The sequence below is a fragment of the Ochotona princeps genome, chromosome 6 (assembly GCF_030435755.1).
Source record: "Ochotona princeps isolate mOchPri1 chromosome 6, mOchPri1.hap1, whole genome shotgun sequence".
Taxonomy (NCBI): domain Eukaryota; kingdom Metazoa; phylum Chordata; class Mammalia; order Lagomorpha; family Ochotonidae; genus Ochotona; species Ochotona princeps.
In genome coordinates, this window is record NC_080837.1 from 73,614,503 (window position 1) to 73,639,174 (window position 24,672).

General features: G+C 42.4%; 1 protein-coding gene across 1 annotated transcript in view; it reads right to left on the reverse strand.

Moving 5' to 3' along the window:
• ARMH4 (armadillo like helical domain containing 4) overlaps positions 1–24,672 on the reverse strand; it is a 139,458-nt gene that overhangs the window by 4,105 nt on the left and 110,681 nt on the right. The window contains exon 5 of the mRNA XM_058665372.1: positions 6,264–6,295. Within this exon, the coding sequence (XP_058521355.1) occupies positions 6,264–6,295 (32 nt within the window). The remainder of the gene's footprint in view (positions 1–6,263; positions 6,296–24,672) is intronic.

Genomic DNA, 24,672 nt, shown 5'->3' on the forward strand with positions numbered 1-24,672 from the left:
AAGCAGGAAGGTGCAGGTACAGGGTGGACTTCATGGCTCAGACTTCACCACAGCACATCAGGCACCATTTTGTGGACTGAGGAAAAGGCTGGGGGGCTGGAGGGACAACAGCAAGCTGCACATGCACTAAGCCAGGAGCGAGCACATACCCATTTCAGCGCACTGACTGTTCCCACAGGGAAAATGGTACAGACTTGGCATCCCACAGGTTCCAAACAGAAGGCTCCAGGTGGTCCCCAGACCTAACATCCAGCAGGCGCAGACCTCTACCAGTGCCACATTGGGCACCATTTTGTGTACTTAGGAGGTACAACAGTGAGCTCCACATGCGCTAACCTGGGAGAGAATTCACTTCTGGCTCAATGCATTGCACTGGTCTCACAGTAACAGTACCAACTTGGCACCCTACAGGTTCCACTCAAAACAGGTCTACATGGTCCTCAGATCTAATGGTCAGGAGGTTCTGGCAAGATCAACACTGCTGAAAACCCAGTGACTTAGGGTAGCTGGTATCTTCATAATCCCAGGAATCTTGAACCAGCAGTGGGAAAAAAGATGTGCAAGCAATGGTGGGGCCACAGTGAAGGACCATGAGGGGGTGAAAAGTGGAGAGCCAGGAGCTGGGGTTACAGAGACCTAGCACAAGAACCTGGGACTGAAGCTCGCTGGAGGGAGCAGCACAAGTGATTGCAAATCAAGAACTGGACACCAAATTCAATCAGTAAAGTCCACCTGTAGTCCAGTGGGAAACACAGCTTAAAAAGTGACCCAAAGGGGCCGGCAGCGTGGCCTAGCGGCTAAAGTCCTCGCCTTGAACATGCCAGGATCCCATATGGGCACCGGTTCTAGTCCCAGCAGCTCCACTTCCCATCCAGCTCCCTGCTTGTGGCCTGGGAAAGCAGTAGAGGACGGCCCAAGGATTTGGGACCCTGCACCCGCGTGGGAGACCTGGAAGAGGTTCCAGGTTCCTGGCTTCGGATCAGCGCAGCTCCAGCCGTTGCAGCTCACTTGGGGAGTGAATCATCGGACGGAAGATCTTCCTCTCTGTCTCTCCTCCTCTCTGTATATCTGACTTTCCAATAACATAAATAAATCTTTAAAAAAAAAAGTGACCCAACGGAGAGGAATCTGCTAACCAGAATAGCAATGACCAAGAGCAAAAGAAGAGATAGAGGCACAATGAATATTAAAGACTCTCTCACAAAGGAGCAAAAGTCTTGGTCAAAATCAGAGTTGACAAACTTTAAGAGTTAACTGAGGAAGACATCAAGAAAGTGGGGGATAAAAAATGTTTAAAATTTGTTATAAGACTTCTTAGTAACAATGAGAAGCACATACAGGAGTTCAAAGAATTTAAGGAATAAGTCACACAGGAAATAGTAACACTGAAACAAAATCAAGCTGCATTATTAGAAATGAAGGACACAATAGAGCAAATTGAAAATTCAATGGAAAGCCTTAATGATAGAATGAGTGAGGCAGAAGAAAGGATCTTGGAATTGGGGAAACAATGGGGGAAAAATCAAAAACGGAGGAGAAACTGAATCAAGCTAAGAAGAGTATTCAGGAATTACAGGGCACTATTAAAAGGCCAGATATAAGAGTTATGGGAGTCCCAGAAGGCACAGAAAGGGAAGCTGGGTTTACAAATGTATTTAATGAAACAATAAATGAAAACCTCCCCTAATTTGGAGAAAGAATTGGGAAACAAAACACAGGAGGACACAGAACTTCCAATAAGATGACCAAAAGCGAACTTCACCACAACATATGAAAATCAACCTCTGTTCAGTTGAACACAGGGAAAAGATCCTTAAATGTGCACATGAAAAAAATCAAATAACATACAGAGGAGCCCCAAGCAGACTCACTGCTGAACTGTCAGAGGAAACTCTACAGGCCAGAAGAGAATGGAGTGACACATTCCAGATTCTAAGATGAAAAATTGTTGGCCCAAAATAACGTACCCAGCAAAGCTTTCCTTTCTCTTTGAAAATGAAACAAAATTCTTCCGTAGTAAAAAAAAAAACTCAAAGAATATGCCGCTTCCAGATATGCCTTACAAATGAGCTTAAAGAAAAGAAATATCACCTACCAAAATCAAAGGAAAACAATATGGCTTTTTACAATAAGACTGGTCTTTATTAGACACCTAAATAGTTAAGTGTCTTCAGTTTTGAGCAGTCGTTTAGCTGCTCAAAGGTTATCAGTAGGTTAGTCAAGTTAAGATTCACCTCACAAACACAGGAGCATCCCCAACCTAGATCTTTAACCAAAAGGAAGATTAATTTTATATTGACTGCATATAATGCACCACAACACCCATTCCTCCCTGCTTCTGTAGCAACAGGACTTCCAGTTTTGGATTCAGCACAGAATACAGATTATTCCTCACCTTTCATGCAGCTGGGTATAATCATGTGATAAATTTCAACACAAAGATGACAAATTAGTGTCACCTGTAAATTCTAGGACATACTCTTTAAAAGGCATCAGGTACTTAGCCGAGTACTTAAGATGCCACATTGTACAAGTACCTGGGTTTGCCTCCAAGCTCCAGCTCCTGAGCCCAATTTCTCAGTAAAATGGACCCTAAGAGTCAGTGGGGGTGGCTCCAAGAACTGGATTCCTATCACTGACATCAGAGACCCAGGTTATGCTCCCCAATTCTGACTTTGACCCCAGTTCAGCCTACCATTGCAGGTAAACAAGCGGATGCTAAATGCACACGTACCTCTCAATGAAATAAGTAAATTTTTAATGGGGGGAGTAGAGCCTTTATTTTGGCCCCCTTAAAGAATGGCAGAGAGAGAGAGAGACTTTACCCTCCCCTTTTGAGAAGGGCAGGACTCCTTTGATCTTCCCCTTTTCTTCCTTTCTGGCTAGAATATACACACAGCTAAGTTGGAAGTGCCAACATAAAGCAAGAGACGACCTTGGGAATGAAGGACACAAGGATGGAGCGTGAGTTTGTGCCTGTCACTTTGTCACTTCCCACTGATCCTCGACAACTATTTTTAGATTCACACATGACAAATTTCTATTTTAGCCAATGATATCACAGGTTCTTTGTGACTTATCATTGATATAAATCCAAGCTAGAATAAGAAGACAACAAAAACAAAAAGAGTTAACTTAGGCTTTTAAAAAGACCGCTCTTTTAGAGACTGACTAAAAGAGAATGAACAGTGGAAAAGTCAAATGAAGTTAAACTGAGAGCGTGTTGTGGCTTGGCCCAGCTTAAATTTGTGATTTTGTTAGCAATTCCGAAATGTTCACCAAAGAGACAACAGTCTTGCTCTCAGTGGATTCCAAATAAAATGACTGCAAGACATACAGATCATAGGTGATGGACAGCTACATGTATAGAAGATACAATCACATGTGTGGGTGCACATATGAAAGGACTTGTAATATTTTTCAATATAGAGGAAGGGTAGATAATTAAAACATACGAATGAGTCCCTCCTAGAAAGAATCTAAAGGTGAAGACATAAATATTAATTAAAACATTAAATAAATAAGATACAGATATCAAATAAATCCTTGCAGGAGTCTTGACATTTTTCTTCCATTTAAAAAATTATTTAAGAAATACTAGCGATGGGGGCAACCTTGGGTTGGGCACACATGGGGTCTTCTTGACACCATGCACTCAGCAAGGCACTGGGGGCAACCTCGAATCGGGCCTGACCAGGGTCCTTTTGATTCAATGCTCCTGGTGACAGAGGGAGTGACCTCCGATTGGATAGCCAATGGTGGAGTGAAGGGTCCTGCAGGGCCTGAGTCACCTGGCCTGGATTCTTGGGCCTGTCTGCATAGTCGGTGAGCCCCAGGAGCAGGGTCCAACAGGGCCCAGGTTCGTGGGTGTCCCTGCATGCTAGATCCATGAGCCCACCTGCAAAAACTCGTCCTCCTTAGTGCAAAAGACAGAGTAGTGGATGGCAGGCCCAGATGCACCTGAAGGATATGGTAGCCCATTGGAGCCTGCAGAGGACGTCTGGCACCAGGGGAAGGAGAACAAAATAAATTGGACAACTACCCCAGAAAAATGATGACAGCATCACCCAATCTGGGTGAATGGAGACTCTAAGGTTGACTGTTTTAGCCAATGGACATTGGAAGCGATTCCTCATCCTTAGATTGGCAAAATCGACAGCATTTCAGAACTATCAAAACCACCTGGGTAGAATTCTTGGAGCATGTGCCACATCGGGACCCTGGATTCTAACAAGAGGCCGTCCCCATCCTTGGGTAGTGGGGCAGTTGGGAGGCTGGGTATGGCTTCTCTTATTTCCCCACCTTCTCCCAGACACAGATAGAAGAAAGAAAAACTTTGGAAATAGTGATTACACCCACTTTTCCCTACCCCCCAATCCTTCCCTCCATGATCAACAATGTAAACACCATCAAAAATAAAGATTAAAACAAGAAGAAGAAATGTTGGGAAAAAATAAAAGAGTGATGAGAAGGCTAGAAAAACCTCAAAATCCAGGAAAAAAAAGAGTCACACATAAATTATTCCTCCAAAAGAAAAAGAAGTGGTAGCATCAGACTTTCCAAGATTCACAGCAATCCATCCTTGAACTGAACAGATTTTTAAAGGAAGTGGTGGGTGTACACACACAGGTAAGATGTTCTACAATAGCTAACTTCCAAACAAATTGCATCACAAAATTTCTTCGGCTATATTTGTCTCTTAAAGTTGTTCAGGATATTTTCTGTGAAAACAATGGCATATGGGTTCTGAGATTAATACAACAGATCCTGTCATATTTTCACTGCAACACATTTTCTTCTGAAAAATAGTAAGCATACTGACATAACTATATTGGGTTTCAATTCTTTGGACTATTCTTCCCCCAGGTGTTTCAAGTCCATCCAATCACAGCTCCTCTGCACACTGGACCACTAAAAATTCCATGATATTAAACTTTTTCTGAGAAGCAGAAAAATATTAGTGAGGAGAATTATAGCATTAGATCATCATTATTATATCATTATTACAATGGAATGTTTTATTAATATTTAACTATAGAAAAGTATATATGAATACTAATTGGCAAAAATTGACTCCAAATCAAAAAGGTTGATGGGACGCCACCGACACAGTATACTAAGCATTGGTGAATTGCAGGTAATTTAATATTTGCCACTGGTAAGCTTTCCACTTAACTTAAACCCTAGTAAAATCTGAACTGGGTTATAATAATGAGATATGACACAGGTTACACCAAGGAATTCAGAACTTCACCACTATTTTTATTTCAGTATAAAATCACAAAGTAACCAAAAGTGAAAACTTGGATGAGTTGGAAACCAAAAGAAAATGAAAATATAAACCTGAAAACTAATACTGTCAATCACCATATATGCACAATTAATAGGAAAGGAAAAATATTTTTCTCTCACTGGCTATTTCATACAGGTCAGCTCATGAACAGTTAATAAGAAGCAGCACTGTGAAAACTATACACCCAGAAAGTCTCACATGGGGACAAGAAATGTTAGCTAGGATGGCTACATTCTTGAAATGCCCTAGAAGAAAAACCACCTGCATATGTCAAGAACATAATTAAGTTGAACAGACTTACACCTTTATATGACAGCATGGTACTTCAAAGAATAAGCAGCCTCCTGTGTACTACAGAAGGGCTGTAAAAGACCTTCCTGATGGGCACATGGAAGCGGCCTGCATCTTTGGATAGACTATTGGAAAAAGATCAGCAAGCTAGAGCTCGGCCTCTACCTTAGCGGTTAAAATGCCCACATCTCACATTAAAGTAACTGGGTATTAGAACTGGTCCTGGCTCCTCGCTCAGCTTCCTATTAATGTAGACGACTCTAGGTTAATGTAGATTCTGCGTGATGGCTTGAGGAATAGGGTCCCTTGCACTCACATGGCAGACCTGGACTAAGTGTCAGCTCGCAGCAACAGCCTGGCCCAGCTCCAGGTATTGCAGGTATTTAAGGAGTCAATCAGCAGGTAGGAATGATCTGATCTCTCTCTCTCTCTCTCTCTCTCTCTCTCTCACTCTCTCTCTCTCTCTCCACACACACACACACACACACACACACACACACATCCCCTACCTTCCCCTCTTCCCTACTTTCTTCCCTCTCTCTGGTACATACATGCACTATCTCAAATAACCCCTATTTTATGAAAAGAAACTTAAAGCTGTACTATTCTAGAAGTCTTTTATTTGACAAAGTTGTAAGACTTTAAAAATAAATCCAAAGAAAGCAAATAAGTTCCTTACCTTGTCTTTTAGTTTTTCCATCCAGCTTCTCACTAGGAAAAAAAAAACAGAGAGTAAAATATGAATAACCACATTATGTTTATACTTCACAGTATTAAACTAATTTGATACATTAGAAGCTGATCTCATGGAATACTCTAAAAGTGCCAACAGCATTAATATAATGATGGTGGCAGTCTTGTTTCTATTTCCACTTCATAAAAATGCAACAGACAGCAAAAGTTCCCCTCATATCATTATTAGACAAGCAGTGTATGTTTCTTTGCTAAGTTGTTTTTTTCCTATGACTATCGAGTGCTTTGTGGGGCAATCTGGGAGGAGAGAGGACATCAGCTTCAAAGCACCACATGCATTTTTTTCTCTGGTGTGTTCTTTTCTGGCTTTATTCCTCATCACGCTCGGTTTTGAAGCTTGGTGGGAGGCTGCACATGAACCAACCTCTGAGAACAGAGATGAGACTGAGGGAGGAAGGGCAAGGAGCGAACCAGAGCGCCTCAGAACTGGCCTCAAGGAGAACCATTTGCAATCAGGCATGAAGCACAAAGAATGAGACCACAATCAAGAACAAGTATTTCTGAAATATGGATAGCTTCCTAAATGTATCATTCCAGGACAACATAACTGAAATGAAAAAACAAAGCAATAATTGGGAAACATTTATAAAAGCCCACTGGAAATGGCCACATCAACTGTAATTACAACCATTTGGAAGTAGTGCATACCAAGAGCAGGAGTAAATACAACGGAATCAAGCGTTAGAGTCTGTCAGGGACAGCCTGGGGTGCAGTGAGGTAAACCCCTGCCTGCAATGCCTGTATCCACTGTGCCCCAGCGATCCCACTTCCAGTCTAGCTCCCCACCAGCAGCCGTGCAAAAGCAGTGGAATATGGTCAGAATACCTGGGCCACTGCCACCCACATGAGAGACCCCAACGAAGCCATAGGCTCTTGGCTTCAGCCTGGCTCATCCCAGGATATCTGTTGCAGTTCTTTGGGGATGTGAAACAATGCATGCAATATAGCTCTGTGTCTTAAAAGAAAAAAAGACATAAAAAGACAAAGTTTCAGTATTTTTTAAAACATGAATGAAAAAACTAAAAATGATAATATACTTTTGGGGAAACTTATTACTCATCTAGATATTTCTCCAAATGACCAAAGTTATAGAATATAAAATCAGCATATAAAATTCAGTATCATTTCCATTCACTAACACCAAACTATCTGAGAGAGAAAACAAAAAAATAATCCTATTCACAGTAGCTACCCAACAACAATAATTCATACGAATAAATTTAATCAAGGAATAGGAAGACAAAACACTAATGCCAGGAACTGGAGAAGACACACACAAATAAAACTTATCTCACACTAATGGACTGGAAGAATGAATATTGCCAGGCCCAGCGTGGTAGCCTAGGGGCTAAAGTCCTTGCGTTGCATACGCCAGGATCCTCTATGGGCACGGGTTCTAATCCCCACTTCCTAATCCAGCTCCCTGCTTGTGGCCTGGGAAAGCAGTTGAGGATGGCTCAAAGCCTCGGGACCCTGCACCTGTGTGGGAGACCCAGAAGAAGCTCCTGGCTCTTGGCTTTAGATTGGCACAACTCCAGCCATTGTGGACACTTGGAGATTGAATCAACAGATGGAAGATCTTCCTCACTGTCTCTTCTCCTCTGTGTATGTATGTGTGTGTGTATATATATATATATATATATATCTGACTTTCCAATAAATAAATCTTTCCAAAAAAAATGAATATTACCAAATTGTCTGTGTAACTGAAAGAATTTTACAGATTCAAAGAAATGCCTATCAAACTCCAAAGATATCTTTAAAATAAATAGGAAAATTCTAAAAATAATGTGGGACCTCAATTAACCAAAACAATTTGGAGAGAAAAGATAAACTGAAGATATTATTCCACCTGATTTCAAGGTGACTGTAATCAAACTGGCATAATACAGGCATAAAAAGAGACACACGAACAAGTGGAACAAAACAGACAGCCCGAAAATAAATCTATTCATTTGCAGTGAATTAGTTTTTGATAAACTTTGCAAGAACACAAAATGGGGAAAGAAAACCACATCTTCATTAAATGGTGTTAGGAAAGCCGGATATTCACACGTAGAAAAAGAAAATCAGATCCTGATCTCACACAACTGAAATATAAAACTCAACTTGAAGTATAAACTTCAATGTGAGACCCAAACTTGCAAAGCTTTATAAGATTGGTTTATACAATGGTGTTTTTTTATGTATATGATTACAAAAGGAGAGGCAACAAAAGCAGACACACAAATAGGTTTGCACCAAATCAAAAGCAAATAAGAACTGAATGAAGGAAATTTCATATGTACACTGTAGCATACTACTCAGCCATAAAAAAGAATGAAATCGAAAGATGGCCGACCGCAGAGAGCTGGTGTAGGGTGGAGTAGGGAAAGAGGGGAACCGATCCAGCAGAGAAACAGGCCAGGAAACACAAAATTGTAGGGAGAAGAGCGGGAAGGTCACTGGAGTTCACTAAAGCAAGAAGATCTACACAGCATGAAGGAACAGCCGCAAAAAGTGGGAAAGAAAATACAGCACGCTGCGAGAAACTTGGTGAGTCATGATCCCAGGCAGGGGGAAGGCGGCAGAGTCTCAACCATCCCAGGGAAAACAGAGGCGGCTGGAAGGATAGGCGCCCACACCAACAGGGGCACCAGTCCACTGGAGGGCAGGAGCCCCGAGAGGAGGCTACTGGACTGATCATAGGGGGCATCATCCCCTGCAGAAGTGGAGGACAAGCAGGGGAGATTTCCCAGAAGCGTGCCTCCCAACTGCTCAGCAGCTTTGAGAGAGTGCAGAGGGAACTAGAGCGGCGCTGTGGGACTGGGGCTCAGAAATCCCCCTATCAGCTCCGAACAGTGGACTGGCTGCTAGAGAATCCAGTGGATCCTATTGCTGGGCTCAGCCTGAGCTCCAGAGGCTGGGCAACACTCGGCAGAACCTCACGACCTGGGCAGAAGAGCAAACTAGTAGGGGCAGGGCTACATGCCCCTCACAGCTCTGTGCTTCTTAGGGCTCCGCTTCCACCATTGAGAAAGTGCAACTGAGAAAGTAGCTTGGTATAGGGGCCAGGGCTGTGAATTCAAAGCAGAAAACAGCCACTGCCTCAGGCAGAATCCCCTGCTGGGTTCAGCTGGAGAGGCCAAACCAGAGCCGGCTCAGCGGAATCGGCCAGACAGGTTCTCCCAGTGGGAGCCCGCTCAAGAAAGCCTGCCTCCCCAGTGGCGGGAGGCAGTGTTGCACCTCTCAGCGGAGCAGCACTTCTGAGTGGGAATTCCGGAGAGCAGAGCTTGGCACTGAGGCCCGCAGAAATTTCCAACCCAGCCCGGGGTTGGGGATTTCAAGCTTCGAGCAGCAGAGGCCCTTGCGGTGCTAACCTCAAGCCTTGAAGGAGTGTATTGGCTCAGCACTGAGGCGGAAGTCCCTGTTGTGCCAGGCTTGTGACCCAGAGCTGAGGCGTGGCTCGGCAGAGTGAATCTAAGTGGGGCAACGCCTTTGAGAGGGAGCTGCAGGGGAAGGGGCCTGGCACTAGGGCTGGCCCACAAAGCCTCCTGACCCAGCTCAGGGCTGTAGATTACAAACTCTGAGCAGCAAGCAGCTGGTGACTCAGGCAGCACCCCCTGCTCTACTCAGCTGGAGTCTCAGAGGTGGTGGTGCCACCCAACAGATCTGCTGAACCAAGAAGAAGCACAGGCAAGCAGGGCCACCGCAGTGTGCTTCCCACAAGGCAAAACATTTGTGAGGGTTAGGCTGGGTGTAGAACCGCAAGCTATACAACTACCCAGAGCAAAGACAAGAAGCCCAAGGTTACAAATTCTATCATCTACACTCCACCCCTATTGGCACACGTAGGACAACTCCTAACCAACTAGCTGCAACAGAGTCAGGTGGCAGAAATATAAACCCAGGCGCAAACGAAGCAACCCAACAACAACCCCACCATCACCTGCTGTACCCAATAGAGTAAGAAATATAATGCTTATGCCAGCACCCCATACAGCAGCAGCTAGATCAAACCTCATACAGATTACAGCACTGAGGGCAATGGCTGTGGACAAACAAGTCAGACGCTAAAATCCCAAAACAAAAAGAAGCAAAAACACAATGAGGAGAAGTATCAGAAAAAGCACTGACCCAGAAGAAAGATCAAGCACTCCCTCCCAATACAACCAAAAACTAATCTCAATATCTGAGATGCAAGATGAAGACATAGAGGAAATACCAGATAAGGAATTTAAGAAACTAGTGATGAAATTCATCAGAGACAGTGAGAAGCGCTGGGAAGAGTCCACGGTATTCGAAAACCATGTCACTGCAGAAATAAATCAAGTCAAAAAGGGAATCCTCGATATAGAGCACAAAATTGAAAGCCTAGCCAACAAAATGAACACAGCAGAGGACAGAATATCAGAATTGGAAGACAATCAGAATGAAAGGCAGCAGCTCATCAAACAGTTGGAGACAAATCTAGAGAAAGCCAATAGGTCCATACAGGAAATGAAAGACAACCTCAAAAAATCAAATATTAGAATAACAGGCCTTCCCGAAGGAGTGGAAAAGGAGACAGGATTGCAACGGTTGCTAAATGAGATAATACAGGAGAACTTCCAGAACACTGGAAATATAAATCCAGCACAAATCCAGGAAGGACAAAGAACCCCCAGCAGATTCAATCCAAACAGATCCTCACCCAGACATGTGGTCCTCAAGCTACCTTTAAGTGAATACAAGGAAACTATTCTAAGACAAGTAAGAAAAAAGGATAAGATTACTTTCAGAGGAAGGCAAATCAGAATCACAGCCGATCTATCAGAAGAAACGCTCCAAGCAAGGAGAGAATGGGGTAAAACCTATCAAATCCTGAAACAAAACAACTGCCAACCAAAAATAATGTATCCAGCAAAGCTCTCATTTGTATTTGAGAATGAAATCAAATACTTCAACAGTAAAGAGAAACTCGAAGAATACATCAACACGAAACCAGCTCTGGAAAATCTCCTCAGGAAGGTGCTAAACCCAGAAAGAAAAAATGAAAACCAAAATCAAAGATGGCAAACGGGAAGACCTCCCCACTAAAATCCATACAAGGGAAGTCAACCAATCAGAAACTCTAATAGTTGCAAATACACACTTACACACACTCATGGAAGCCCAAAATCACACCCTCTCAATATTGTCTCTAAACACAAATGGACTAAAATCACCAATCAAAAGGCATAGATTAACGGAATGGATCATCAAACAGCACCCAACTATATGTTGCCTACAAGAAACACATCTAACAAGAAAAGCCTCTAAGAAATTTAAAGTGAAGGGATGGAAAAAGACATTTCATGCCAATGAACGAGAAAAAAAGGCTGGTGTAGCTGTCCTAATCTCAGATGACCTAGACTTCAAGCTGACAGACATCAAAAAGGACAGAGAAGGACATTATATATTGGTGAAGGGATTGATCCACCAGGAAGTAATTACCATTGTGAACATATATGCACCAAATTCAAATGCACCTAGCTACGTGAAGCAATTACTTACAGACTTAAGGGGAGACATAGATATACACACAATAATAGTGGGCGATCTTAACACTCCACTAACAACTATAGACAGATCAACAAAACAAAAACTCAACAAAGAAACAACAGAGCTAATACAAACATTAGAACAACTAGACTTAGTAGACATTTATAGAACTTTTTATCCTAACACCACAGATTATACATTTTTTTTCAGCAGTGCATGGCACCTTCTCCAGGATCGACCACATGATAGGACACAAAGCAAATCTAAATAACTTCAAAAAGATAGGAATCATACCATGTACCCTCTCAGACCACCACGGAATGGAACTGGAAATCAGCAATTCAAAATGCCCAAGGAAATACAGAAACTCTTGGAGGTTGAACAACATGCTATTAAATGAACAACGGGTCAGGGAAGAAATTAAAGATGAGATCAAAAAATTTATGGAAACCAATGAAAACTCTGACACAACATTCCAAAACTTGTGGGACACAGCCAAAGCAGTGCTATGGGGTAAATTCATCGCAATTGGAGCTCATGTCAAGGTTCAAGAGAGGCGCCAAATACAGGAACTAACCACACACCTCCAGGAATTGGAAAAGTAGCAGCAGATGAGCCCCACACACAACAGGAAACAAGAAATCATCAAAACAAGGGAGGAAATCAACCAGATAGAAATTTAAAAAGCCATACACAAAATCAATTAATCAAAAAGCTGGTTTTTTGAGAAGATAAACAAGATAGACACCCCACTGGCCCGACTGACAAAGAAAAAACAAGAGAAAGCAAGAATTAACAGCATCAAAGATGAAAAAGGCAACATAACAACAGACATTACAACCATTAAGAACATAATTAGAAATTACTACAAAGCACTGTATTCCAACAAATCAGAAGACCACCAAGAAATGGAAAAGTTCTTAGACTCACACCACCTGCCAAAACTTAGCCCAGAGGCAACAAACGAACTGAAAAAACCCATAACTGAAGCAGAGATTGAATCAGTGATTAAAGACCTCCCAACAAAGAAAAGCCCAGGCCCAGGCGGCTTCACTACAGAATTCTACAAAACATTCCGAACAGAACTAACCCCAATCCTCTACAAACTCTCCAAAACAATAGAAAAGGAAGCAACCCTTCCAAACTCCTTCTATGAAGCCAACATTACCTTAATCCCAAAACCGGACAGAGAACTAACAGAGAAAGAAAACTACAGACCTATCTCTCTGATGAACATTAATGCTAAGATAGTCAACAAAATCCTAGTCAATAGAATTCAAAAAATCATCCGACAGATCGTTCATCCAGATCAAGTAGGATTCATCCCTGGAATGCAGGGGTGGTTCAACATAAGGAAATCCATAAATGTGATACACCACATCCAAAAACTGAAAAACAAGAATCACATGATAGTATCAATAGATGCAGAAAAAGCTTTCGACAAAATCCAACACCACTTCCTGCTAAAAACCCTAACCAAGGTAGGCATAGATGGAAAAATCCACAACATAATCAAAGCAATATATGAAAAACCCAACGCCAGCATCATACTGAATGGAGAAAAACTGGAACCCTTCCCACTGAGATCTGGAACAAGACAGGGATGTCCACTTTCTCCACTGCTATGCAAAATAGTCCTAGAGGTACTTGCTGAGGCCATAAGACAAGAAAAACAAATCAAAGGAATCCAAATGGAAAATGAAGAAGTCAAGCTTTCACTATACGCAGATGACATGATTCTTTATGTAGAAGAGCCAAGAGGCTCAACACAGAGACTCCTAGAACTAGTTTGGTAGAGTGGCAGGGTACAAAATTAATGAACAAAAATCAACAGCCATAGTGTATGCAAATAGCCCTAAGATGGAAAAAGATTTAACCAGCAAGATACCATTCAAAATAACAGAGAAAAGTATGAAATATCTGGGAATAAATCTAACCAAAAATGTAGGAGACATATTTGAGGAAAACTACAAACCACTTAAAAAAGAAATTGAACAAGACCTCGAAAGATGGAGTAACATCCCATGCTCCTGGATAGGTAAAATCAATATCATTAAAATGTCTATATTGCCAAAGCAATATATACATTCAACACAATTCCAATCAAATTGCCAAAAACATTCTTCATGGAACTGGAAACAATGATCCAAAGGTTCATCTGGAAACACAAAAAACCACGAACAGCCAGAACCATCCTGAAGAACAGGAAGTTAGCAGGGGGAATCACAGTGCCAGACCTCTGGACATACTATAGGGCAGTGGTTATCAAAACAGCCTGGTACTGGCACAAAGATAGAGAGGAAGATCAATGGAGCAGAATAGAAACACCAGACGGGAACCCACACAGATACAGCCAAATAATCTTTGACAAAAGGACAAACGATAATCCTGGCAAATGGGAAGGTCTGTTCAATAAATGCTGTTGGGACAACTGGTTGATAGCCTGTAGAAACAAAAAGACAGACCCACATCTCTCACCATACACCAAGATCAAATCTAAATGGATAAAAGATCTAAACCTACATCCAGCAACCTTCAAACTTTTGGAGGAAAATGTTGGAAATACTCTGCAAGATCTAGGGGTAGGTCCCGACTTCCTAAAAAGGACTCCAAAAGCAATAGAAATCAAGACCAGAATAAACAAATGGGACCTCATCAAACTAAGAAGCTTCTGTACAGCAAAGGAAACAATCAATAAAGTAAAAAAGCAGCCCACAGAATGGGAGAAGATCTTCGCACACGACATAGGTGATAGAGGGCTGATCTCCAGAATATACAAAGAGCTACAAAACAGCCAAAACACCAAAACAAACAAGCCACTCAGGAAATGGGCACGGGACATGAGCAGACACTTCACAAAGGAACAAACCCAAATGGCAAATAAACATATGAAAAACTGCTCAAGTTCCCTGGCAATAAGGGAAATCCAAATTAAAACATCAATGAGGTACCACCTGACGCCAGTAAGACTGGCCCACATGAATAAAAGCACCAACAACACTTGTTGGCGAGGTTGTGGGGAAAAGGGATCCCTACTCCACTGCTGGTGGGGCTGCAGGCCTGTACAGCCTCTATGGAAATCAGTATGGAGAACATTCAAACAACTCAAAATCAACATACCGTATGATCCAGCAATAGCACTCCTAGGAATATATCCAGAACACTTGTTTTATGAGAAACCAACATGCACTCCTATGCTCATAGCAGCACAATCAGTAATTGCAAAAACATGGAAGCAACCAAAATGCCCATCAACAGAGGATTGGATAAGAAAGCTATGGTTCATCTACTCCATGGAATACTACTCAGCTATTAAAAAAAAACAAAATGCAGTTCTTTGTGGCCAAATGGGCCAAACTGGAAACCATAATGCTATGGGAAATGAGCCAATCCCAAAAGGTTAAATACCACATGTTTGCCTTAATTTAAGATGATATGATGTTATGTATAACATGTTATGTTATGTATGTTATATGTTGCGTATAAACTAAAATTGAAATGTCAATGAGGTGGTCACAGAAGGTGGTTAAGAACTCGCATTTACTTTTAACATATTGGTTACTCATTACTATGTCAATTAATTCCATAATGATGTAAATTTTTGCTGATGGTATGTTGGAGCTTTTAATTGATTGGGATGATACTCTGCTGGCTCTGTCTTCAGACCAGAGAGGGTATACCTAAGAAGCCTTGAACTTGACTGGACAATAAGATGCTGGACTCTATGTTTGGTATATGCTTGCAATGGGGGAATCTCAACTGAACTTGAACTGTGGTTATGCAACAAGGTGGAGGAATCCACCATGGTGGGAGGGTTTGGGGAGGGGTGGGGAGAACCCAAGTACCTATGAAACTGTGTCACATAATACAATGTAATTAATGAGTTAAAAAAAAAAAAGAATGAAATCCTATCTTTCACAACAAATGGCAGCAACTGGAAAATATTATTCTTAGTGAAATAAGTCAGACACCAAAACAAAAATATCATACATTTTCCCTGATCTATGATAACTGATACAGAGTATAAATAATATTTAATCCACGTGAATGAAAGTGACATTTTGAGATTTGATTCTTGTTTACAGTCTTTGTCTACACTCTTGAGGAACAGTGTTTTTCCTACTTACTTTTTGTTGAATTTTTTTTTACAAAAAGATTTATTTATTTTATTTGAAAGTCAGATATACAGAGAGATAGAAAGACAGAGAGGAGGATCTTCCATCCGATGATTCACTCCCTAGGCGGCCACAATGGCCAGAGCTCCACTGATCCAAAGCCAAGAGCCTGGAGCCTCTTTCAGGTCTCACATTGGTGCAAGGTCTCAAGGCCATAGCAGGAAGCTGGATGGGATGTGTGATTGCTGGGATTAGAACCGACGACCATATGGCTTCCTGGTATGTGCAAGGCAAGGGCTCTAGCCACTAGGTTACTACGCCAAGCCCTATTCTTTACCTAATGGATTGTAAAGCCTATGATTGTGAACCAAAAGTACATCACTTCCAAAATTTAAAAGAAGAAATAAGGAAGGAGGAGAGTAGGTAGGGACCGCAGGAGGGGGAAAGGGTGTGATGTATCAACCGTATTATGAAATAATATGAAATTTGTTCACTTCAAATAGTTTTTCAAATGGTAAATGGACAACAGGTATACAAAATGTGTGCTATCACCAGTCGTTAGAGAAATGTGAATTAAGATCACAAAGATCTATTGCTTCACACCTAATTGAGTGGCTACTATGAAAGCCTAAATAACAAAGATACTGGAACATTTGCACATTGTTGGTAGAAATGTAAATTCATAAAGTCACTATGCAAAACAGCATGCAGTTTCCTCAAACAACTAAAAATGGAACCTTACTACCAGTTGCTGGACACACAAAGGAAATAAGTATGGTGAAGAAACATGTATGCCCCCATATTCACTGCAGCATCATTCACAATCCCCAAGCTATGGAATCAATCCAGTGTCCACCAAAGAATGAGTGAATAAAGGAAATACAGTATATGCATACAAATGATGGATCCTACTTGCCTTTAAAAAAGACAGGGCTGGGTAGAAGCTGTCATTTGTTACAGCACAGACACACACAAAGGGTACCAACTGAATAAGCTAAGTACAGAAAGATAAACATTAAATCTGGTAACATTAGATGGACAAAAGCAGATAGTAGAATGGTCTCCTGGGTACAGTAATTTGCCATTCACCTAACTTCTCTAAGAAAAAATGATGGAAAGAATGAAGCAGAAACTGCAGACGAAAAGATGTTCTTATATTATCACCTATAAGCTATCAACTATACTGCACTGGTCAACTGTGTGGGTTCTATATCCTCAAACTGTAGATTGAAAATATTCAGCATAAGAAACAACCCAGAAGAGCTTGTCCAAGTATATACAAGAAACTTTCATGCTGCTGCTCAACTCTTTTGTCAAGTTCACTGATGAACCCATGAGTCCTGCAGATGACTTCGGCCCCATTTAGGCCTGAAGGGGTCTCTGAGCAGCCTTGGAGGAGCTGTCCAGAAAGGAAAAGCAAGTATCACCTGGGAGCCAGCCTTAGTCAATGAGGGCTGCAGGTACACTTAGATAGTAGTATAGTATATTTCCTGTTGCTGCACAATAAAGACCACAAATTTAGTGACTAAAAGCATTACATATTGGGGAAACATCAAAATGACAGAATAGGGTAAAGACACATTTAAACAGACAGAGAAGCATTAGCCAGTATGAAGCACAGAGGGCACATACCAAGAAATAGGGAAAGACAGAATGACAGCAGAAGGCCACCTGGAGATGGACAGAAGTGGGAAAGCATCAGAAACAACAGAGTGTTGCAGTGACCGATACCCCAGAGGCATTCAGGGAACAATGATCTGAACTCCATCAGCAACAAGATGGGAAGAGACGTTTACCAGGAGCTCAGGAGCTGAACCCAGACAAAGAACTGCCCATCCTGCTGGTCTGTTTCATTTGACCAGGAGAAGACACAGAGCAGCAAGTCCCAGACAGGCAGTGCTAGAAAAGGGTAGATTTCACAGGCCAGTCCGTCTTCCAGAGCAGATTCAGGCACCATTTTGTCTAGAGAGACAAAGGTTATGGTACAGGACTGAGCATGTACTGCATCGGGAGTGAACTCATTTCTGGCTCAGCGAACTGCAACAACATGCCATCCTATAGGCTACACCAAAGACCAGTCCAGGTAGCCCTCAGATTTGACAGCCAGGACATAAGGTTCCATTTTTAAAGTGTGGCAAATGCTTTTTTTTTTTTAAGATTTATTCATTTTATTACAGCCAGATATACACAGAGGAGGAGAGACAGAGAGGAAGATCTTCTGTCCGATGATTCACTCCCCAAGTGAGCCGCAACGGGCCGATGCTGCACCGATCCGATGCCGGGAACCAGGAACCTCTTCCAGGTCTCCCACGCAGGTGCAGTGTCCCAATGCATTGGGCCGTCCTCAACTGCTTTTCCAGGCCACAAGCAGGGAGCTGGATGGGAAGTGGAGCTGCCGGGATTAGAACCGGCGCCCATATGGGATCCCGGGGTGTTCAAGGCGAGGACTTCAGCCACTAGGCCACGCCGCCGGGCCCAAAGTGTGGCAAATGCTTCAAGACTGCAGGGAAACATCGGCAAGAACTCACTGAGCTCAGTGCATTGCACTGGTCCCAGAGGAAAATAATACCAAATTTGGCATCATATAGGTCAAAATAGGTCTGTGTAACCCTCAGACCTAACGGCCAACAGGTTCCGGAAAAATCAGCACCAACAACAATCTAGCTATATAGGACTCCTGGTGTCTCCCTAATCCTGGGACCTGTTTCAACCAGAAGTGGGAGAAAGGTGGTAAAGACAATGGTGCAGCCTCAGCATGCTATCACAGGAGGTAGAGACTGGTGAGCCAGGAGCTGGGGCTACAGAGACTATGGTGGAAATCTAACATAAGAACCCAGACCTGAAACTCACTGGAGGGAGTGGCACAACTGACTACAAAGATCCATGTGCCAACTGTAATAAGTAAAATCGAAATGTAGACCTGTGGGTAACACAGCTTAGAAACCTGCCCCAAGGAGAAGAACCTGACAACCAGAAGTACAATGACCAAGAGCAAAATAAAAGACAAAGGCACAATGAATATTATCGAAAACTCCCCTGCTAAGGAGCAAAACCCTTTGCTAACCTCAGAGTTAACTGAGGAAGACTTCGAAAAAACGGGACACAAAATTCAAAACACTTGTTATAAAACTTCTTATCCACAATGAGAAGCATGTAAAGCATGCATTTGAGGAATTTAAGGAATATGTCACACTGGAAACTAGTCAAATGAAAGCTGATACATTAGAAATGAAGAATACGGTGCAGCAAACTAAAAGTACAGTGTAGTGTCTCCAAAATAGAATGAAGGAGGCAGAAGAAAGAATCTTAGAACTGGAAGATATTTCCTGTCACCAGGGGGAAACAAACAAAAAGCTGGAAGCAGAGCTGGGCCAAGCTAAAAAAAAGTATTCAAGAACTGAAAGACACTATTAAAAGGCCAAATGTAAGAGTTAAGGGAGTCCCAGAAGGTGCAGAAAGAGAAGCTGGGTTTACAAATGTATTTGATGAAATAATAATGGAAAATTTCCCTAATCTAGAGAAAGAATGGGAAACAACATCCAGGAGGGGCACAGAACTCCCAACAGGCATGACCAAAACCGATCTTCACCATGACACATGATAATCAAGCTCTCTTCAACCGAACATAAGGAAAATGTGCACGTGAAAAAAATCAATTGACATAAAAAGGTTTACAGCACCTTATCCCACCACCAAAAACCACTGCACAACACCTTCATATGTTCTTCTCTTGCTCTGATCATCTCCCCACCTCCAGGTCCTTAGTTCAATTACATCAGCTTAATTAATGTCTTTGCCATGTAAGTTGCCTATTTACAGTTTCCCAGGATTTGAGTGGTAAACACCATCTTGCCTTTATACGGCAGGCAAATCTACCAGTTCTCCTCACTCCTAGCATGCCTTCCAGCAGCTTTTCAGAAGCCCCAGCAATAATCCACTCACTAACACCACTTCACCAGCTCTCTTCACTCTCCCTTGGCTCCTGCTCCCTCACCACACCTCCTGTGATCACTTTCCAAACTCTTTGCACCCAGGTTGTATCTCAGCGTCCACTTCAGGGAAGGACTCATAATAAAACAGCAGTCAACTTCTGCTACCAAAGGGCAGGCCAGCCTTTGCCATACCCATCCTGCACTGAAACTACCAAAATGAGCACAAGGAAGAAGGTAAGGATGGCAGGCAAACTCGTCAAGCACAAGGCAGACGCTGACTCTGTCCACTTAGATTGATGCTACCAAGAATTTCAAGCTACTTGGAATTATAAGATACCCTTTCTACATAATGTGTAAAATAAACCCCACAGCCAGGTTCACTTACAGCATGCTCAATTTTGAAAGAATACAAGTCTCTTTAACAAAATTTTCATAATCACATTTTCCAATAATGCAGAAAGTTGCACTTCTTAATGGAAAGAGGACTGCAATTCCCACTTACACCAAAAAGAATCAGAGCATTGTACTGCTCACTTTCATTTACATTTTTTCTACAGTGTCAAGAAGCAGATGGAGACCAAGTGCTCTTCTCCATCCTTGCTCTTCAAGCGTAAGTGCCTGCTGTAGTCTCCCCCAAAAAACAAAGCTTTTTCCAACTTACATAACACTTAAGAATCATAAAATTTATCAAGTGCTAGGTATTATCTGCATTTTTGTTAAAAGAACATTGAGTTTTTCTAGCCACCGGTTATTCCCTAATGATACTAAATTAACCTGCTGTAAAATCACACAGAATCTATCACCATTTACTCTTCACATAATTACAGCACAGCAAGACTCCAGTGAAAAGAACGACTACTTCTTTGCCTAGGGCTAAGTGGGCAATAATCACACATCTGAGAAGCAGTTAATTCTGAAGGTTCTAAACTGATACATACAGAGTAAGGATGCAAAGAGCCCAGATATCCAAATCACTTCTTTCAAGCAGTAATCAGAACGCCTGTCATTAATGCAGGTTTAGGAGGGATGCTTCACACCCACCAGCAAGAGGCAGAGACATCTTAACTCACCTGCACATCCTGCCATTGACTAATGGGGATAATACCTACAGGTTATGAGCCACAGCGTCACAGCCCTGGTGATGGGAGACTCACAACTCCAACATGTGGATTCATAAGATGTGCAAATGGAGAGGCAGGTGTCCCTCAGCGTGTCTGCCTTGCTCTTCTGTAAACAGGAGGCAACATATTTAGCAAAGCCTCCCCACAAGCCACCAGAGCAGAAAATATTTGTTTCTGTGCCCTCCCTCAACTTTCTAGGGGACGGGAGATCCCTGCCTTTGTCCTAAGACACCTGGAGTTCTCCTGAGCTTGGACGTTTGGGAGTTGAGTGGTGCCAAGCCCACATTCAGAAGAACTGACACTTTCACTCTTAGCAGGTTTCTCCTCACATCGCATTCCCTGATCTTCAACCCACTGGCAAAAGAGAAAATGCCTTTGCCTTCATACTTGATCTTTTTATGTTAATTTTTTTTCATCTATTTGGAAGACAGACAGAGATCTTCCATCTGCTGGCTGAATCCCCAAATGAATGCCAAAACAATCAGGGCTGGAGCAGGGTAAAGCAAGGAGCCAGAATTCCTTCTGGATCCCACACACGGGTGGAAGGGGCCCAAGCACTTGAGCCATCACATGTTACCAAAAAGTCTCCTGGATATGGAATGGGTACATCCTAAGCAGTGACTTAACCCATTGTTCCACTACACACACCTGTATCTTTTTGTTCTATTTTTAAATTGACCACAACAGTTGCATGTATCTGTGGCATATAATAAGATATTCTGACACATGCATGCAATATTTAATTTTAAAATTAGCATAATTAACATTTTTCTCTCCTTAAATATTTATCATTTCTCTGTGGTGGATGGAGAAGCTTCTAACCCTTCACAAGATATGTGATAAGTGGTTTCCACTACTCTACTAAAGAACACAAGAACTCCTCCCTAATATGTAAGTGGATTGTGGTATCAGCTGTCCAACTCCCCTCTATTCCACTTCCCACTTGACTCCCTAGCCTGTAACAGCTACTCTTACGCCCTCTCCACCTATGAAATCAACATTTTATTCTTCCACATATTAGTGAAAACCTGGAGTATGTGTCTTTTGTGCCTGGCTTATTCCAATTGAAGTAATATTTTCCAGTCCTATCCATGTTACCAAAAATGACAGAACTCCATCCGTGTTGTGGATGCATAATATCTCACTGTGTATGAAGACTTCTTTTATTTATCCATTCATGCTTTGGTGGAAACTACAGTTGTTTCCACAGTGTGGCTATGTACATAGTGCTGTGATAAACATGCCAAGAAGTCGTGTCTTTGGCGTAACGATTTCTTATCCTTTGATACAAAAAGATATTTCAAAAAGTTTATGGAATAGAATTAAAATACTTCTGATCAAAAGAAGCTTGAAATTCATGCACAGTTCTTTCACACTACACATTTTCCATGATTTTGGATGAACCCTCATATGCCCAGAATGGAATAAGTAGATCCCATCCTTCCTTTATTTTTAATATCAAGTCACTGCTTTATGAAGTTCACCATCATCAAGCTTCAAGTGGAAGGTCAGATTGTGTGCTTTGCTTATCAAATGCACCGATTCCAAAACTCGCCATCTTGAGATTCAGCTGAGGAATTAGGAACTACCAAATCAATCAGCACCTACCTCCCCTAGTTACTCCTCACTTTATGGATAATTTTGTTCAGAACATTTTAGCTTCAAGGTGAGCCTCCCACCCCAAGCACTCTTCTCCTTTCTACAGATTTGGGGGATTCCACTGATAAAAACCATGGCTTAATACTAAGATTATAGAAAAAAAATTACATAGTAACCACATGACATTAAAGCTTTCTGTTTGCCTGCAGACCTTACTGGAATATTAGAGTTTCTGGCATGATTCCACTCGATCAGCATGAAGCTGTGTCTAACCCAGCAGAGAAACCAAATCGAGGCAGAACATTGTCTGAAAACATCAGTGGGTTTCAAAATTCATTGACCAGTTCAAAATACTTTGTAAAAATGAGTGTATACCACACTGAACTCTTAAGAGAATTTAAGGCAGGTCTTTGATTAAGAATACCTGAGCATTGATATAACATTATAGAGTTTGGAAAATGTCAATCATATAAGAGGGATAAATTCTAGAGCTCTACCAGACAGTCTAGGGTCTATAGCTAACAACACTATAGCATATACTTAAACTTAAAAAGTTAGATTTTTGGTAAGGTGAACAATTGGATGTTTGGATATTTGTATACATTGTGAAATGATCAACACAAGCTAATAACATGTCCACTAACATAACTGAATAGTTACCAGTGTGTGTGTGTGTGTGTGTGTGTGTGTGTGTGTGTGTGTTAGTAACACTTAGCAGATCTTATCTAAAACATTCTTACCACAACCCCAATATAGGCAGCTGTCTAGGTTGCCTTGTACGTGGGCAAGTGTCACACTTCTGGGAGAAAAGCAGCCAGTAACTTGTGGGCATTCTGAGCCTGGTTAATGCCAAATCTGTGCTAACTATTCCAGTGTGCCAGCACAGTTGCCTCTTCTATTTTGTTTTTAAAGAAATGCAAGGAAGGTGGTAGATTCTGGCCCAGGACATGCCATGCTGCAATGCAGTGGTTAGGTCGGGGAGGAGGACAGTGCTGCAGATTGCCCAGGGAAAGGGTTCTGGGGACATGTTGGAGTAGGAGCCAGTGAAGGCATGTTTGACAGGTGAAGAGTGACTTTTAGGGGTTTCCACAGACCATGTCACTGCACTCATAGGTAGGCAAGGCAGCTAAAATGGAGTGGTTTACAGCAGGTAAACAGGAGGGTATGTCTAGGTCAGGCCAAGGTACACGCCCACATGAGAGACCTAGACTGGTCTGGGGTGAGTTACATTGCCTGTTGCCCACTGGTACACGCAAAAGCTGGGGCTTGCCAAGGTGAGATGAGCAGTACCAGATGTGGTTGTAGCACCCAAACAGCACATGTGATAATCAGGGGGAGGAGGCAAAGCCGACAGCGGAATGTGGGCTCCCCTGCTGGACAACTACTTCCATTGGAAAGCGTGAGTCGGGATGGGGGCAGATCAGAACTAGATAAGGGAAGGGCCACAGTGGGCTGACTGTTCCGACTGGTACAAACAAAAACTAGAGTGGGTGAGGGTTGGTTGGGCTAGCCGCAGCACTAGCTGGCAGAGGCTGGCACTGGGAGCTAATTCTGTCAAGTCAAATGCCAGAACTACCTGGAGAGTGCACAATCTGGGAGTGGGTGTGGCCTAGAAGGGAAATAGTGGGCACCTCCCTTGGGGCTACCACTCTCATTGGACAGCTCAAACACCAGGACAGGGGCAGGGGTGGCTGGACAGAAGGGCACCTGCCAGTAGGTGTGTGAGCTGGATAGTAGGTTGGTTGGGTTGAGCTGGGCTTCAAAGACATGTATGAGAGCCGAATGGGATGTGGGACAGACTGGACAAGCCTGCGGTGCATACTGGCAAGCATGGGAACCAGCGTAGGGGACAGGACTTGTGGGAGTTATGGGGAGTCGCCCCAACTAGGCTGCAGCTCCAACTGGTTTGCATGAGGACCGAGTATGAAGTAGGCAGGATCGAGCTGGACTACAACACCCGTTGGTTCACAAGGAAGACAGGGCTGGAAACAGAACGAACCCAGTAATCCCAACGACCAGCATGTGCTTAAGCTGATTGGTGTGACGGATGGTGTTGGACTCTATAC